Source organism: Sminthopsis crassicaudata, chromosome 6 (assembly GCF_048593235.1).
Source record: "Sminthopsis crassicaudata isolate SCR6 chromosome 6, ASM4859323v1, whole genome shotgun sequence".
In the NCBI taxonomy this organism is placed as follows: Eukaryota; Metazoa; Chordata; class Mammalia; order Dasyuromorphia; family Dasyuridae; genus Sminthopsis; species Sminthopsis crassicaudata.
In genome coordinates this window covers 167,575,766-167,594,012 of record NC_133622.1, presented here as the reverse complement: position 1 = coordinate 167,594,012, position 18,247 = coordinate 167,575,766, and the positions used below count along the sequence as shown (strand labels likewise).

The window sequence follows — 18,247 nt, the reverse complement described above, 5'->3', positions numbered from 1 at the left end:
TGTTTAGTTTGTAACTTTGTTAGATTCTCTTAATAAACTGTTTGCCTAGAGCTACTTTGGTTTTGGTCAATCTGTCCAGAAAGCTTCCCACACTTAATAATTGTGTAATGGTGGGCAATCTGTTCCATCCCTTGGACCCTCAGTTCCTCATCTGTAATGGTGTACTATCTGTCTCAAAACATTGTGAGGAAACTGCTTCTTGATTCCCAAGACAATATGTGAGGTTTTGTTTTTTTTTTCATCTTTGCCAGGTGGGGGCCTTCAGGCATGTACCTGCCCTTGTTTTTGATTCTAGAGAAATAACATATCTTTTTAATGTAATATTAATTATCACAATAGTCACCATTTATATTACCATTTAAGGTTCTGAACCAAACAACAACCTCTCTTACTGGTCTCATCTTGCAGGTGAGGAAACTGAGGGTAGGGCACATTAAATGATTTGGCCTGAGTCACCATAGGAAGCAAGATGAAACAAGTCTCTAAACTCCCTGAAGTTTGTACAATAGAGATGGGAAAGGTTGCACCTCACTGCCCCAACATCCCAAAGCTCTGCCTGTTCTTAAGTCATTGTTGGAAGATTGTACAGGTAGCAAACCTCCAGCAAGTGGGGCTTTTCCCACAAAATAGCCTAAGAAACTCTGAGAAAACTTAACTCCTATTCCATTAACTTACTTTATGTAACTGTTCAACCTAGTGTAATCCCCTAGAGAAGTCTGATTATGTAACAGCCATTTAGTCTGCTCTGTCCCAGAGTTCCTAAGGATGCCAAGGTTGGAACTCTCCCTGCGTCCTGTTTCTAATTAATAAATAAAAGGTTCCCATGGTAGTTCCTGTTCTGAATATAACATGAGACTTGTTTCTTTGATAGAGACACAGCCAGGTAGTGTCCAAGAACAGCCCCAGTGTTCTATCCACTTTGCCACATTGGCTCCCCTTTATTAACCTAATAAATGAAATCTTGTAAGGTGCTTTTTTAAAAAATGTCTGTTATAGCGTCCTTCCTTTCCTCCCTTCTCATCTTCTAGCCTTAAAATCTCAGGGTCACTTTTCTTCCTTCTTCAGATCCCGTATATAGTCATTTCCACTTTCCTAGCATATATCTTTTTCTTTTCATCCTAACACTGTGCCCAGGTCCAAGCTCCTTAAGCTAGACTTTCACAAAGCCTTATGTTCCTGCTGGTCTTCAAAGGCTGCCAAACCCTTTTTGTGGTGGTTCAGTCATTTTTAGTGGCATTTCATTCCCCATGGCCCCATTTGGGGTTTTCTTGGCAAAGACACTAAAATGGTTTCCCATTTCCTTCTCCAACTCATTTTAGAGATGAGGGAACTGAGGTAAACAGGAGTGAGTGACTTGCCCAGGGTCACACAACTAGTAAGTTTCTGAGGTCAGATTTGAACTCAGGTCCTTTTGACTTCAGACTTAGCTCTCTATCCTCTGTTCTATTCACCTTCAAATGAAACCTGAAATCCTTGGTGCAGCATTTAAGACCCTCCACAATCTGACCACAGACTACCCATCCAAATGTCTTGCCTTTGATCTTCCTCCATTCCAGACAAAATAGAACCATTGCTTTTCCACAAAACACCTTGGTGACTTCCTTTCTCCCCCAACTTTGCCTGTCAAAATGTTTTCCTCCCCTCAGTAGAGCAGCGATGAATTCTCCCCCTGCCCAGTCAGAAGTCATCCTTCCTCTAGCCCATTGTGTACATTCATCCTAGTTATTGATTATCTGTGTATGTTTCATCTTCCCTTCTCCAGTAGAGCTCCTCAAGGACATCGGTCAAGATTACTCTTTATGGCATCCTGCAGTGTTAGGCATTTAACATAAGTTATGGTTCAACTTTTAAAGATTGAATTGTATTGCTTACAACCTAGAAAAAAGTTCAAGAGATACCATTAGAAGTGACTTTCTCCCTCTTTGCTTCCTTTTCAAGGGCTATTTGATTTGTAGTCATTTGCCAAAGGATGACCTGATTGACATCGCCTTGTATTGTCGGCATTATTGCCTGCTCCCATTAGTTTCTGAACAAAGGATCAGTCACTTAGTCATATGGAGAGAAGTGTTCCCACGACACCATCTTCAACCTGCTTCTGAACCAGATGCTCAAGCCTTTCAGGAGCCTGAGGGAAGATATTTTTTATTAATTGTTGGCTTGGTAAGTTATCCCTCTAATCATTCTTAGAATCACCTTCCTCACCCCTCTCCATATCTGATTTTCTGAATAGATTTTTAAGCAAAAAGAGAAATGCAAAACATTCATCAAACCAAAGGAATATTTTCAGTATTGGAAACCATAATGGTTGAAGTTCCCTAATGGGAGCTCTGGTGAAATTAAGAGAAAAACACTTCAGGGTTCCATTTAGAAGTTTTCCTCCTGACTACGCCAGGTTCAGACTCTATTTTCTCTTTGGGCAATAGAGAAATATGTGTCAAGAGTGGAATCGTGAGAGCAGAAAAAGGGAACTGTCACCAAAAAAAGTAAGGAATTTAGAAAATGCTTGAAGGAGTTCAGAATTCTGGATAGATTTGTGTAGAGTTTTTTAAGAATAAAAATTTACATTCACTAATTATTTAAATTTAACATTTCCTTCAATTACTTTTCTAAGACATTAGGTTGAGAAAGGGTTCATAGGTCTTTCACTAGGCTGCCAAAGGAGCCCTGGCTTCAAGGGTCCTAAAATGGCCATAGATTCATCTTTTCCAATCTCCTCATTTTACTGATTAAGATGTTTCAGAGTTATGGGACTTTCTCAGGGTCAACCAGGTGGTAAATCCCAGAGCCACGTCACTGGATCATAAACCATAGGCTTTTGTCCATGTGCCATGTTATCTTGCTGAGTAACCAATAGCATTATCAGGGCAGGGTTATGTTGGAACCAGTTTCTAATAAGACCTAAGGTGTGGTTTAGAGGGGATAGGGAAGAAAAGTGATTATTATGCACATGGGTAGGACACTTTTAAAACTGGCTGGGAAAGGAAGTTCAGGGAGCTATATCCATAGCTCAGTCATACAAAGTGACAATAATGATAATTAATAATAGTAGTAGTGTTATTGTTGTTATTTATGCATTTATGGTTACAAAGAACCTTGTATTTGTTACTATCTCAGAACCTCATGATAACCCTGGGTTGTAAGTGCTGTTCTTATCCCCATTTTACAGATGAGGAAATTGAAGTTAAGTGATTTGCTCAGGGTCACCCTAAAAGCTCAATATCATTCACAGCATCTCCAGCTACCACCAATAGAAGTTTAGGGGTTAGAGGATAGGTTTTCTACCTTTTCTGCCTATGAAGTGTTCTTCCTTGCTTCTTTCTGCCCTCCAGTATTAGAGAGGTGTGTTTTCTGCCCACTATAAACATCAGAGAAAAGAGAAACAATGGCAAGAAGCATCCCTCCTTCCCCTGGAGCTCAGCAGCTTCCTAAAAGGAGTCCATGAGTAGAGAATCTCCCTTCAAATATGGAAGGCAAGGAACATTGTAACAAGAACGCACTGTCTTTGTGTTTCTATGAGTGCCCAGTACTGGTGTGTGAACCAAGTCCAGGGTATGGCCTGGAAGGAGGTGGTAGGGATGGGACCAAGACTCGGGGCCCTCTCTGAGCTGATCAGGGAGCATGAAGTGTTCCTTAAAAGAAAGGAGCAAGAATTAAAGAAGAAAAGGAAGAAGCTAAATGAGCATTGTGGCTTGGAACACAAAGCTGGAGGAGGAACAATGAGACCCAGAGAAGGCAAGGAAGGGATCTTGAGGAAGGACCGCTCGTGGTTCAGAGCCAAAAGCTGCCTCTGAGAACTAGAGCACTGAAGAGGAGAGACGCTCCTGGTGCTGCTGGCCCACAAGTGGGCCAGTCTTCAGGAAGGAACAGAAAAAGGAGACACAAGTCATGGGGACCAGTGACAGACAGCCCCATGCAACAACTGAAACCTCTCTCCATAAACCACAAGAACAGACAACAAAAAGGAGACTGTGACAGAGATTGTCCCAGAAGGTGATAAATTCCACCTCATCATCACTGCCGAGCGTTAGAGGGATGAGACTTAAGACTGGAAGATGGCTCTGGAAGTCCATACCTTATTCAGAAAGAACAAAAGCTACTCTGGAGGGCTGTGGAGCCAGCAAAATATTCATGTGGGAAATCCAGGATTCCCAGCTAGGAAGTATGGGGGCAAGTTCAGTAGCAAGAAACAGAATCCATCAGCCAACATGCATTGAATTAGCACCTACTATGTGCTAGGCACTGAGTATGCAGAAAAGAAAGGAAACGGTTTCTTCTCTCACAGAAATCACGTTCTATCAGAAGAGCCAACCCAGACATAGATAAATATACAAGAATAGATGTCTAAGCACAGAATAAATAAATAGAAGATAATTCAATACAAGGCAGTTTGTCACAGAGGGCACTAATTAGTGCTTGAGGGCAACGGGAAAATCTTCATATAGAAGATAGTGCTTGAGTGTGAAGAAAGTGAGTCCTTAGTTGCCTTCAACTAGAATATAGACTAAAAGTTGTTTACCAGAGTTGAATCAGAATATGACTGAGGAGATGGCAACAAGGTACCTAGCTCTCCCATGAGTTCAAGTCACATCACTTGAACATCACATCCTAGCAGATGTGATGCTGGAGTGCCTTCTTTGATATTTGAAAAGCTGTAAAGAACCCCACTTGATAAATAGTCAAAGATTATGAACAGCCAGTTTTCAAAGAAAGAATTTCAAACTAATAGTCATGTGGTAAAAAAGATACCAAATCATTTTTAATTAGAAAAATGCAAATTAAATCCATCCTGAGGTTCTACCACAACCATTAGATTGGATCAAATTTGAAGTGGCTGAGGGAAAACAGCCTTATTATTGCACTGTTGGTTGACCAATGGATTGGTCCAGTCATTCTGGGAAGCTATTTGAATCTATGCCCCCCAAATTATTTTGTTCTTATTCTTTGGCCCAGCTATACCCCCAAAAAATTAAAGAAAAAGCAAAAGATCTTAACCAAGACAGCTTTTGGCACAATGAATAGAACCCTGGACCTGGAGTCAAGAGTAAAATATTCTTTGTTGTAAGCCTATCTCTTTCTTTGTGGCATCTCTTCTTGTTTAGGTTAGAAGGTGCCAAGTTTTGTGTGACTCTCACTATGGTGAGATACTTCTTTCTGGATGCTTGCAACATTTTTTCTTTGACATGGAAGCTCTGAATTTAAGCTATCATTTTCCGGGCACTTTTCTTTTGGAGATTTCGCTCAGGATATAATCAGTAGACCTTTATATCTTCACTTTTCCTCTGGGTTCCAAAGATCTGAGTAGTTTTCATTTGTGATTTCTTAAAATATAATGTCCAGGCTTTTAAAAAAAATAATACTTTTCAATAAGTCTAGCAATTTTTAATTTCTCTATCTTTGATCTCTTTTCTAGGCCACATTTTAATCACAAATATCTTACATTTTCTTCTTTTTTTTCAATCTTTTGATTTTGTTCTAATAATTCTTAATGTCTCATGGAGTCTTTGATTTTTCTTTAGCCTTTTCTAATATTCAGGAAGCTCATTTTTAGGGTAAGATTTATCCTTTTCTCCTCTAATCCATTTATTCTCCTTCCATTTCTTTTCTACAGAACTTCAGTTTCCTTCTTTACCTCTTGCTTCACTTATGGTTATTTTTGTGGTCTTTTGAAAAACTCACTCTTTTTCTCCTTTTAAGTCTCTCCTTGCAATTGTTATAGTTCTTTCCTGCCTTTAGGAGATGTTCATGTATGCCATAATTTTTTGATGCAGTTGAAGATTTCTTTGATTTTGTTCATTTATCTTCTGATTCACTCCTTGCTCTTATGTTAGCCCCTGAATCGGGGCTTACTTCAAAGGCCAGCCTCTTCCCCTGTTACACTTATAAATGTGGATGTTTGGCACTGCTTAATATTTCCTGAAGACATCTGGATTTTTTCACTGACCTCCACCTTCCAAACTTAGCTGCCCTGGACCTTCAAATTGGAGAGTGCTGGACTCTCAGGACTGAAATGTCAAGAAACATCTGGGCCTGAGATGTCCCAGTGTGATCATAATCAGGTCATTACCACCATTCGTTATCACTTCCAAAGTCTTACCATTCTGGAGTTTCTTCAAGGGAACTCTCTATTGTTGAAGCCTCTGAACACAGGGATTTGAAGTTATTAAAATCATAGAACTCATTAAACAGATGGATTCTAAACATTAAAAAAGTGGCTTCTAAAAGCAAGTATGACCAGGTCAAGATCAAATATGCCAGGCTGTATCCATCCATTTTTCTTACAGTTTCTACACTGGTGGATTAAGGGAATGCTGTAGACATTCCCAAATTTCAGCAAAACAATTAATTAATTAATTAATTGTCCTGGACAACATGGAGATAAAAGTGGGTAAACCGATTTGGAACTGAATAAATGATCAGTCCCAAAGAGTAATTCCAAATGGATGGAATTTTTTAGTGAAGTATCTCACAGACCTGTCCTTGACCCTAGGGTTTTTTGACATTTCTATCAATGAGTTGGACAAAACTAAAGAAGATACTTGTAGATTTTTTCAGATGATACAAAGCTGGAACAAAATATATCATTATAATAGTTAAGATCCAAAAGTTATATAAATTAATATGAGAGAATGGGATTTGGACTTCTGGTCTGAGGCTTATAAAATAGGGATTACAGGTTATTCTCTGACCTAAATATGGAGTACTTATAAAATAGGAATAATAGCTTATTCCTAACCTGATCATAAAGGAGAGAGTACAAATTATTCCTGACCTGATTATGGAGTGCCCTTTACAAAGGTGGCCAAGACCGTCTTTGTCTGATGAGTCTTGGAAATGTAATGTAAAGGTCTATATTCTAAAAAAAGATGAGGGGAGGGGAAAACTGCTTATTTACCTCTCACCACCAAATTAGATACCACAGTCACAATGTAAAAAAGACAAACTGCAGTGAAGACACCTAAAAGTTCCTAGGAAGTTGTTTTTGTCCTTTGTTCTCGAATATGACCAGTGACATCAGGAAGGTGATGTCTTGACTTGCAAGTGAATTGGATTGAAGTGAGAGAGAATTGTGCAAAGTCACCAGTCTCACTCTATCCTCTGCAGTCATCTGGGTCAGTGGCAAGCTGTAGATCAGGAGGCCCAGAAATGGCTCCAATGGAGTGGGAGGCCTTGGCCTTCTTAAGCTAAGCTCTTTCCCAGATCTCAGCTTCTCTAAGCGCATCACTCAGTGATTAAGACTAAGTAAGACTTTAACATATTTAGCATGTGTAAGACTGCCTGCCATCTAGGGGAGGGGTTGGAGGTAGGGAAGGGAAAAGTCGGAACAGAAGTGCATACAAGGGACAATGTTGTAAAAAATCATCCATGCATATGTTCTGCTATAAAAAGCTATAATTTTTAAAAAAGAGTAAGAAATAAGGGGAAAAAGGGTTATTCTTATCTACTCAAAAAAAAAGGAGAAAATCAGGAGAAAAAGATAAGAAAAGAATCAAGAATAAATCCCTGTTCTAAAATATATGACAAGAATGATATAGAAATATATTTAATTTGATTGTATATCTATAACCTCTATTAGATTGTTTGCTATCTTGGAGAGAAGGGAAGAAAGAGAGGAAGGAAGAAAAAAATTGGAACCCAAAATCTTATATAAGTGAATGTTGAAAATTATCTTTACATATAATTAGAAAAAATAAAACATCATTAATTATAAATTTTAAAAATAAGTAAAATACCTGTGCACAAATGTCCAAAGTTGAGGCAAGAGGGTGAAACAAGCAGCAAAATAGACTTCCTCAATCAATCTGTGAGATGTGGTGGAATGAAACCTATAATTGGGCTATGTACTGTGTTTAAAAAATGCAAGCTGGCCACAGGGGGCACTACCACCTATTCAGAAAGCAGGATGATGTGAATAAATGCTGGGGCTAGCGATGGGAAGTTAGCATAAGGGAGAGCATTATTGAAAGTCAGACAGAAGTGATGTCTTTAAAGTACCTAGCCTGCCCACCTCACCAAAGAAAGAAAATGGATGAGTTTGGGAAACAAATGACAAGCCTGAGATGGAAGCAAGATGTAGCAAATAACTTTTTTTATTTAGGTAAATAACCAATTTTTTTTAATTTCAACTATTTTATCCTTGAAAAGATGAAAAAGCCAACAAGGAGAAATTCTAGTTCTGGATTCAATTCTCACTCCCAGGGAGGAGTTGGAATCTGGGGAAGAAATGATGGTCACCTTGGAAGAAAACGACTATTCCATTCTAGAATTTGTGACAGAAAAGGAGAAAAGCTGAATGTAGTCAGACCTACTTGCCCATTTGGGAAAGCAGATTTCAAAGAATCTGGAGCTGGAATAGGATTCCATGGATTAAATTTCTCAAGTTCTGAAAGAAAAGCTTCCAAATGAAGGGGAGGAGGAATGGAATTTGCCTGAAAAGACCAGGAGAATGCACAGGAAACTAACCATCTAACTCAAGTTTTCAAAAAGAAGGCACAAGAGCCACAAATAAGACCAGAAACAGAGTTCAAGAGCATGTCAGCACCATAAAAATAGTGTCAGGGTAATGCTAAAGCATCAGGAGGACAGAAAAAGATCATCATCTCTGTGGGCATAGAAAAGAATATGAAGAAGGGGCAGGACCAGTGCTTGGTGTGGGCAAGACAGCAGTAATGGACAATGGGAAAACACAGAGCTCCCCAACTCCTTATTTGTTTTCTCTGCCATACCTATGACCTTATATCCCAATTGAATGGATAGCAATTAGGTACTCAAAATAAGAAAGAAGATAGTCAATAAGCATTTATTATTAAACACAGGGTACACTGCCAAGCACACTGTGCTAAGGGCTAGACAGGCAGAGAAAGGTCAAAACAGTCCTTACCCTCAAGAAGCTTAAACTCCAGTGGGGGAGACATTGTACTTACACAATAAAGAATTGGTAAATACAAAGTGCATTCAGAGTAAGTAGAAAACAACTTCACAGGAGAAGGCTCTAGCACAATATCTGGCACAAACTGGGATTAGATACTCCATTGTACCTACCCATAAATTTAGGTAATTAAATAACAAGATTACCCACCAGAGAACTACTAGTAAGTACTTAAAACCCAAAGGACTTGGTAGTGTCTTAAACCCCACTAGAGAAGTCTGTTCTATACTGGATAAATCCTAATTTACTTTATCCCTTCTTGCCAGTACAACCTATATATTGTTATTGTCAGCTCACCCCAACAAGGACTCAAAATAAGCAGAACCACAAACCATAAAAACATTAGTTCAAGGTGTAGCATATGAAGGGGAAAATAATGGGCTACATTTTCTAAACTAGAAAATAATGGAGCATCTCATGAAATAAAGACATTAAAGAAATAGTCATAAATTGAGAATAGAAAGCTTAATTGAAATTGGCAATAGAGTACGTACACATTGCCCATCCTCCTCCTCAATACAGTACTATTAATAATAATTCTACAACATCACATGCTAAGTGTACTGCAAAGTGTACTTGGAATATCAAAACATAGCTTATACCAGGGAGGACCAGGAAAGGCATCCTTTAGGACATGTCATTTAAGCTGAGTCTTGATGGAAGTCATGGATTCTGTAGGGCAGAAGTGAAGAGAGACTAGTCAATACAAAGGGATGGAGACTGGAGATGGCATGGCGTGAATGTGGAACACCAGGTAGGCCTGTGTGGCTGTTGTGTAAAATATTTGGAAACCAGTAGCATGGAAGAAGATTGGAAAGTTAAGAAGGGGCCTGGTTATAGAAAAACTTCCAACTACCCCAAAAGGATTTTATATTTGATTCTAGAGATGAATAGGCCCCAGTGATCTCTATCTTCAGATACTAAGAGTATTGGCACATTCAATTACTAAGACTGGATAGGTGAAATATGGAAGAAAATAGTTTAGAAAAGTCTTTATTTTCTTTATGTACAAAAAAAAGGGAAGAAAATTGAGTCAGAAAAGTAGAGGTCTGTTCCTGTACAAGTCCTGGAATGGATTATAAAAGAGATGAGATGATTGACAAACACTGAGATGGGTTCCTTTTTTGGCAGGATTACTAAAGTAGTAGGTGAGGAGAATGCTGTGGATAGAATGAGGCTAGAATTTGTTTTAGCAAAGCTTTGGATAAGTAGCATCTCCTGTACTTGTGGAGAACATGGAGAGATGTGAACTAGAGAGTATGAAGAATCATCATTAATGGCTGACTGTCACAGGGCAAGAGGTCTCCAGGGAATTTTGTTTTCATCAGTGACTTGGATAATTGATGTCCCCTCAGCCATCTTGCAGGTGACCCAAGCTAGGGGGGGTAACCAACATGCTTGATGACAAAGTCAAGATGCAAGCAGTGGGTTAGAGCAGAGGGGTCAAACGCAAGACCTACAATACTCCTGAGTACAGCCTTCTTTGATTTTAATGTGTCGATGTATTCATAAAAAAGAAATCATAGAAATATATGTGGTTTGGTAAATCGGTATGCAGCCAGCAAGGATCTCATCTATCGGGTAACAGCCCCCATTTTTTTTTTGAGTTTGATATTCCTGGGGTAGAGCAGTGGACAGAATCAATCCACCGATCATTAAGCATTTATTAAACACCTTCTCTATGCTGTGCCTTGTGTTAAGCATTAGACCTGATAAAATTCAGTAGAAACACATGCAAAATGTTCCCTTGTGTACAAAGAAATCAACTTCAGTTTGAGTACAAGAGACGAGGGTGGCTGGAGCCTCTGGGGGTTTTAGCAGAGGGTCAGCTCTCAGTCACCAAAAAGTTAATGCAAGCTCAGGCTGCAGGAAGAAGGGCATATCTTCCAGAACTGGGAAGGCCTCTTCTATATCTTTGTGTTCAGTCCCAAGTACCCTGGTTGAAGAAATTAAAATAGAACTCCTTGAAAGCAGGAACTCTCCACTTTCCAAGGACAGTGCTTTGTATGCATTGTCTTAATAAATTCATTCATTCATCCATAACCTCTTAAGAGTATCCAGAAGACGCCAACTAGGAAGGAGAAAGACCTTAAGTCTGTGCCATAAAAGGAGCAGTTGAAGGAACTACAGACATTTAAGCTGGAAAAAAGAAATACTCAGGGAAGCTAGGAGGAAATCTGGCCTCAAGTATTTGAAAGACTGGCATGGGAATAGGAACTGACCTTAATTTTCTTAGTCCCAGAGAGCAGAACTAAAATTTCACAATGGAAAATTTAGGTTCAATATTAGTCGGGGAAACCGTCCTAACAAGGGACCTGTCCCAAAATGGAAGGTGTTGTTACTTTCAGAACCTAGATGGCTTCAAAGGGAGATTGGATAAACATATATCAGATCTGTTAGATTAAGGATTGGGGGGAACAAGGTGGGATATAAGGTGGATTAAATCTTCCAGTCCTAAAATTCTCTCATTCTGTAAAAAATGTTTCAGAATCCCAGTCTAGTGGAATGAAATCTAAGAAAATGAAATTTATTGGAAAAGAATACAGAATTTGGACTTGAATCCAAAGCATCAGCTTCTGAGGACAGAATGGGGGATTTGTGTGTGTGACCAGACAATAATCTGCAAACTCGGCATGAGCCAACAGCATGATAAGGCATCTGGAAGAAACCAGTCCTGCCTTGAGAGGAATTGAAATAGGAATATGGGCATCTGCCAAGCTTAAGGGTGATCCCAGTTTATGAAGGTTGAAGACAGGTTGCAGCATGTATGGAAAGTGTCACCAAGATGGCAGGAGGAAAGCCTGGAGATGATTCCCCGGGAGGACTGTTTGAAGAAATTGAGGGATGTTAGCCTGGAAATGAAAAAACTGGTAGTAACAATAGCTGATAGACTAGATGATGGCTGAGGTTACTTCTCAAGATTTTGTGATTTTAAACCCAAGTTTCTTAAACTATGGTTTGCAACATCATGTGGGGTCTCATAACTAAATGTGGGAGATTGTAAAATTATGATTTATTATCAGTAAACGTTTGATTTGTTTATCTATTTTATATACCTATATACTCAGGGTCATATAAAAAATTTCTCAGGTAAACAGGGAGTAGGAAAAGTTTAAGAAGTCCTATATATAAGATAAAACTACTCTATTAAAGATGTTTTTCCAAGAATCCCTCACACTTTAGTATAACCCACCTCAATAATTGTTTTCTTACAGAAGCATTACTTGTTGTGTGTGCTGCTAGAGGCTGGAGGATGCACATCCAAAGCTGTTGGGCATCCAGGACCAGACTGCATCTATGTGGACCAGGTCAAAGCCGCTCTCCTTCAGCTGGAGGGAGTAGAGGCCAGCCTCGATGAGAGACTGGCCTCTCCTTCAAACCCCTGTTTGTCTTGTGCAGACTGGTTCCTTCCCTCATCCCGAGATAAACTCGAAAGTCTGACCTCCTCCCCTCTCCTCACCAAGCTCCAGTACACCTCTAGGGCCATCACCTCTCCTTCCAGCAGACGAAGACTGTTTAGTGACTACTCTCTAAAGACACGTAAGCTCAGTCCTTCCAGAAGCAACGGGGGCTCCGAGAATGGAGTTGAAGCTGGGGAAGGGGGTGGCCCCAGCCCCCACACAACCCCGGATCTACTGCCCAAGCAGGGAGCGAAGGAAGCTCAGAGTCCTGGAGTTCCACAAGCCAGCAGCACCTTGCTAAAGGTACGTCTCTTCACTCAAGGCTCTCCATTCCCTCCTGAGCTTACCTTTCCATTGAAACCAGAGGATTTTAAAGTAGAGCACATCTTATTTAAGCTGGAATTGTTCACCATAGTTAACAGACTAGAGATTTGTAATGTATTTTTACCTAAAAAGGTTAGCAATTCAGAGGGCCCTTGTCATTCCTGGTGGTCCAGGAACAGCAATATTTAGTGAACCTGTTCTTTGATGTATTCAGTCTTTGCTGGCAGCTCTGCATTGTGAAACAGGTGAGGAGAGGACTGGGTTAGGTGGTCTGCACAGAAAAATTCAGAACAGAGCCAGTCCTTCAGACTTAAGCCAGCATGGCGTCTGTAACTCTTCCATGCACCCAGACTAGACCCGGCCACGGGTGTTTTGCCAACACTGAAATTCTGAAGGACTGACAGAATAGGTAAAACTTCCAGTTTCTCACCATGAAAAGAGTCCAGGTAGCATTTGGTTCCCATGTGCATTGTCCATGGATAAGTGGTCTTTTATCACCCGTGCCCCTATTGAAATCTTTCCATTTTGGAATTGTTTTTCCAAATTTGCTAATTTTCCAAATTGGACTCCAAAGTCCAAGGTTTGACTTAACCTTATATAATTCAGGCTCCTCCACACTGTGGGAGAGGTTAATTGAAGGACGAAAAAAGGGATGGCAAAGACGATGCCTCAGGCATTAGGAAAGGTCCAAAACTGAGGGCCTCCTAGGTTGTGTCATACAAAGACAGAGTCAGAAATGTTTTAGTTAGGACATAGGAAGAGCGTCAGAAAACCACATATCATAGACATAAAGTGAATATGAACTTCTTCACCAAATCTCAGAAGACTAGAATAAGGAGGTATCTTTAAAAGTCCAGTTTGTTTTTTTTTACTTGGAAAGGTCATCCAGCCTTAAGGCCAGTGGATTCTTTTCCCATTTTTCCAAAGTAAGGATACATCTTTTTCTAAATTTTGGGATTCTGAGTCTCAGTATCATCATTCTCCTCCCTTCCCACCACTCCCATTCTCATCCAGATTTGGTAAACTCCTTCACGTAATAAATAACAAACTTGTGGAACTCATTACAAAAATTAGTATGGAAGGAAATTGAATGGGTTCAGAAAAGATTTGGACAAATTCAAAGTTATAAAGTAAGAAAAGCTACAGCTAACCTTTAGGGTTGACTTACCATAGCTTGGTACTTAAACCTATTCCATAGTTTCTTACTTGGCAGTCAAATACTGAGCTGATATACAGTGGATTTAATTGACCTCCTATTTCTTTCTCTCTATAAACTCTTCTCTAATTATTTTAGCTTAGGCTCATTAGTAAGGCTCTTAATTTTAAATTGTGGTCTTTAAAAACAAACAAACAAAAAAACCTCTTTCAATTTCAAATACTTGTCAAAAATTAGCCAGTGTTTCCAACCATGTTGTGTTGTCTTTGTGATTTTTAATGCTATTTGATGTTGTTCAAGAGAAGAAATAATTAGATTTGAGAATATTGTTTGTTTTCCAGGTCACTAAAAAGAAAGCTACTCTTCCAAATCCTTTTCATTTAGGAAGACAAAAAAAGGACCTTTCAGACAAAGAAATGGAACTATTTGAGGCCACAAAGTAAGAAACATGTTTAATATTCATTTTCATTAAACTTTTAGCTTTCTTTTGACTGAAATATTTCCTGAGAAAGCAGAATTCAGAAGGATATCTAGCTTTTTTCAGAATTTAAATTTGGTATGACTGATAATAGCAAATAATATTATTTTTAAGAAATAATTTTGTTTCCCCATCACTAAGCATATTGTCTTATCAATAATACTTATTCATTCATTCCTTCAACAAGTATCTATTAAGTCTGTTAAGTACTTGACAAGTATGTATTCCTTTATGAGGTGCTTCGAATACAAAATAAAAAACAAAATGGTCCTTGCCTTCAAAAAGCTTATATTCTATGGGGTTGTAAAAAGAAAAGCACATCCATAATATATGCAGAGCAGATGCAACATATTTGTGAGGAGAAGGCACTGCCAGTTGAGAGAATCAGGATGGGCTTCTTATAATAGGTAGCCCTTGAGCTGAAGCCAGGGAATCTGTGAATCAGAAAGGAAGAGGGAAGGGGATTCCAGAGCCAGGAGACCATTTGTTCAGACATCTGGAGAGAGAGTGTCATGGACAGGGAACAGCAAATAGTCCAATAGACAGAATACAAGGAGATCATGAGACCTAAATCTTTGTGAAAGACTGGGACCAATTCTGAAGGAGTTAAAAATCCAAAGAGAACAGGGTGTATTTTTTTAGAGAGGCAATAGGGAGCCACTGAAGGGACAGGGACAAAATAAGCGGTTGGAGGGATCACTTTAGCCTGGGGCAGGGGTCACATAGTCTGTAGAGGAGGCTGAGGCTGGACAGTTTCTAGATCTTGGGAGTTCTGAGCTGTCTGAGCTGATACAGTGCAGGGATATACTGATCGGGTGTCCACACCAAGTTTGGCATTAAACAACAGGCCTTCAGGACCTTTTTTTAAAAAAATCAATGTGAAGCCATAGAAACAGGGTAAGACCTAGCTAGGGAAGATAAGCCCTAGAGAGACTACTTAGTGCTTTGTTGTGTGCTGAGGGTAGCAAGACTCCAGATTTTCATTTTTCTTAGGAGAAGTTGTGGCTGAGCCCAGAGGAAGGATCAGTGGCAGGTGCCCACCCTTCCCTACTCTGACCCGACATCCAGCCCAGAGGAACCAGCCCTGTTGGACCCTCCTTCTAATCCATCACCTGCTCTATTCCAAACATCCCTAGAGGTTCAATCAGATGACCAAAGTTCACATGCATTGCCTTTTCTCCTGATGCACTCACTGTGTAGAATGTTAACAATAACTATTCTCATATTTCCAAAAAAAAAGATGATGATCAAAAAGCTCTGGAGCAGACCAACTGTCACATACACACACACACACACACACACACACACACACACACACACACACACACACCCCTGCCATCAAGTCCAGAATTATACTAAAAGATGGCCAGAAAAAAAGGAGATTGGGAAATAGGGTGCACCAGGGAAGCTAGTTGAGACCTCAGTAAATGGCCTACATACACTAGGAAAGTCCATGAAGGAAAAATAGGAGCTGAAAAAAAGCCCATGAGGTCAGACAAAGACAATCATTTCAGAGGAAAAACATGGCTTAGCCTCAATGACTACAAAAAATGGCTAGAAAAAAATAAAATAGGATCTCAGTGATGAAATGGAAATAAGAATTCTAGAGAAAAAAATGGAAAGTAATAAAGAACTTAGAATAAAATATGTAAATGCAAGCAATGAACTTTCTGAAAATAAGAATGGAACTGAGTTTAATGACTCATGAGGACAGAAAAAAATATAAGCTTTCTATTATCAAAAACTCATCTGAAAAACAAGTCAAGGAAACATAATTTAAGAATAATCAGACTTCCTGAAAATCATGGACTAAACAAGAAACCTAAATATCATATTTTAGAAAATTAAAAAATAAAACTATTTCAAAGCTATTAGTGTCAGAAGGCAAAATGAAAAATAGAAGAAAAAAATCCAGGAAGAAATCACAGACTGAAAATATTTAGGAAACATCATAACCAAAATTCAGAGCTTCTAGATCAAAGAGAAAATGCTGGAAGTGGTCTTAAATAAAAAGAGCCCAAGTACCAAAAAAGCACAGTAAGAATCGCATTCTTTGTGTATATATATATATATATATTTAAGAACATGCACATATATACATAGATTGCATTTATATTTACCTCCTGTTTCTTTCACATATATACATATATACACATGTATATATGTATATATATATATATATATATATATATATATATATATATATATATATATATATATATATATGTTTACTTATTGTTTTTTCCAATAGAATTTAAGTAGCTTAAGAGTAAAGTCTTTTGTTTTTGTCTAGTATTTCAGACACCAGTATAGTACATGGCACATATTTGGTACTTTCATATGCTTATTGTTTTTTTCTTGTTTTAGTCACTGTAGTCTCATATGTCATAAAGGTAAATGGCTCAAATGAGTCTCTAATTAAAAAACTTGGTAGGAAAAAAAGTATTTAATCATCATATATTATTTGATGGAGAGATTAAATTATTCATTGTTAAATAAGTTGAAATGACACCAATATGTTTTCCTCTAGTATAGACTAAACTTTAGTCTCTTGCATGGTTAAAACAGTCTGATAATGTTGATTAAAGGGGAAGAGAAAATTAACTGTCTAATTGAAAGAAATTTACTTGTTTTCTCTTTTTTTGTTTTCCAAGATTGACATCTGGCACTGAGAACACACTTTTTCACTATGTTGCCTTAGAAACAGTGCAAGGAATCTTCATTACTCCAACTCATGAAGAGGTAGCACAGCTCAATGGTTCTATCCATCCTCAACTGATTAAGAATTTCCATCGCTGCTGCCTTTCTATTCGTGCAATCTTCCAGCAGTCCTTGATGTATGAGGTATGTTAATATTTATTGTGACCATAGGTAACCTTTAATTCTCACACTTCACAAAATTTTCTCTAGTTAAAATGTTCTAAGAACAAGCCTCACTCTCCCTTTCCTCACCCCCCTTTCATTTCCCCTTCCCCCAGTCCCACTCTTACTACCAAATTCTTTGAAAAAGTGATATAGACACAATCTGGCTTTATAGTCTGGAATCTTTATCTTCATCTGCACAGAAAATACTCTCTTGATTATCGGTGATCTTCCAATTACAAATGTCTCTATCATCCTTCTGTACAAAAAAAGCTAGAAATAAAATCATATTACTAAATAGTGAAAGGCAGTTGAGGAGAAAATGAGTCTCAAATGGGCTAAACCAAGACAATTAAACCAAGAATGTTTGTAGCTAAAACAAAAAGTGTACAGCAAACAGACCTGAAATGGAACAGATCTGCTGAAATTTTGATAGTGATCTTTCATCATTTGTAGGAATGCTACAACCTCCATAGATGGACCCATCACCCTCAGTACCTGAGGAAGGTCAACAATACAAGCTTTTATTAGGCATTTACTTTTGAGTCAGGCCCTGTGCTAGGTGCTAAAAGTATAAATGCCCATAGATAGAAAGGCAGCCCTTTCCTCATGGAGCTTATATTCTCTGGGAGAAAAACAACTCATTAAAAAAAGTTGCAGGTAGGGGAGGGGAAGAGATGGGGGGGGTGCCCTGCTTGAAGGCATGTTCAAGAAAGTCCAGAACAATCAAGGGAGGCATCAGAAAGTCACATTTAAAAGGAGGCTTTGAAGAGAGCTAGACCCTAAGTCCGCCTATATGCAGAAGTAAGCCCTGCTGGGGGCAACACAATCTTTTAAAGGTAGCGGGGGATCAGTTCTCAAAATGGTACCAAAATATATGTCAGAAGAATGAAAAGGATCATAATTGATACTTTTGCCCAAAAACACAGTGGAGAAGAATTCAGCAATTTCCATTGCATTTCCCTTTTTTTTCCCTTTATTTCTGTAAAACCTTAAAGAAATATGAGGCAGGCAGACTTCCACAGGTAATTTCCTAATCAACTCCATCTTTCTATTCATAGAAGTGACTGAGATGTATCTGCAGGTGCCTGAGGAAGAGA

The 18,247-nt window shown here is 38.7% G+C and overlaps 1 protein-coding gene across 2 annotated transcripts in view; it reads left to right on the top strand.

Moving 5' to 3' along the window:
• Positions 1-18,247, top strand: part of INTU (inturned planar cell polarity protein) — a 105,151-nt gene that overhangs the window by 77,906 nt on the left and 8,998 nt on the right. For both annotated transcript variants that reach the window (XM_074275550.1, XM_074275549.1), the window contains exons 11-14: positions 1,939-2,160; positions 12,142-12,630; positions 14,149-14,246; positions 16,940-17,129. In XM_074275550.1, coding sequence (XP_074131651.1) covers positions 1,939-2,160; positions 12,142-12,630; positions 14,149-14,246; positions 16,940-17,129 — 999 coding nt within the window. The remainder of the gene's footprint in view (positions 1-1,938; positions 2,161-12,141; positions 12,631-14,148; positions 14,247-16,939; positions 17,130-18,247) is intronic.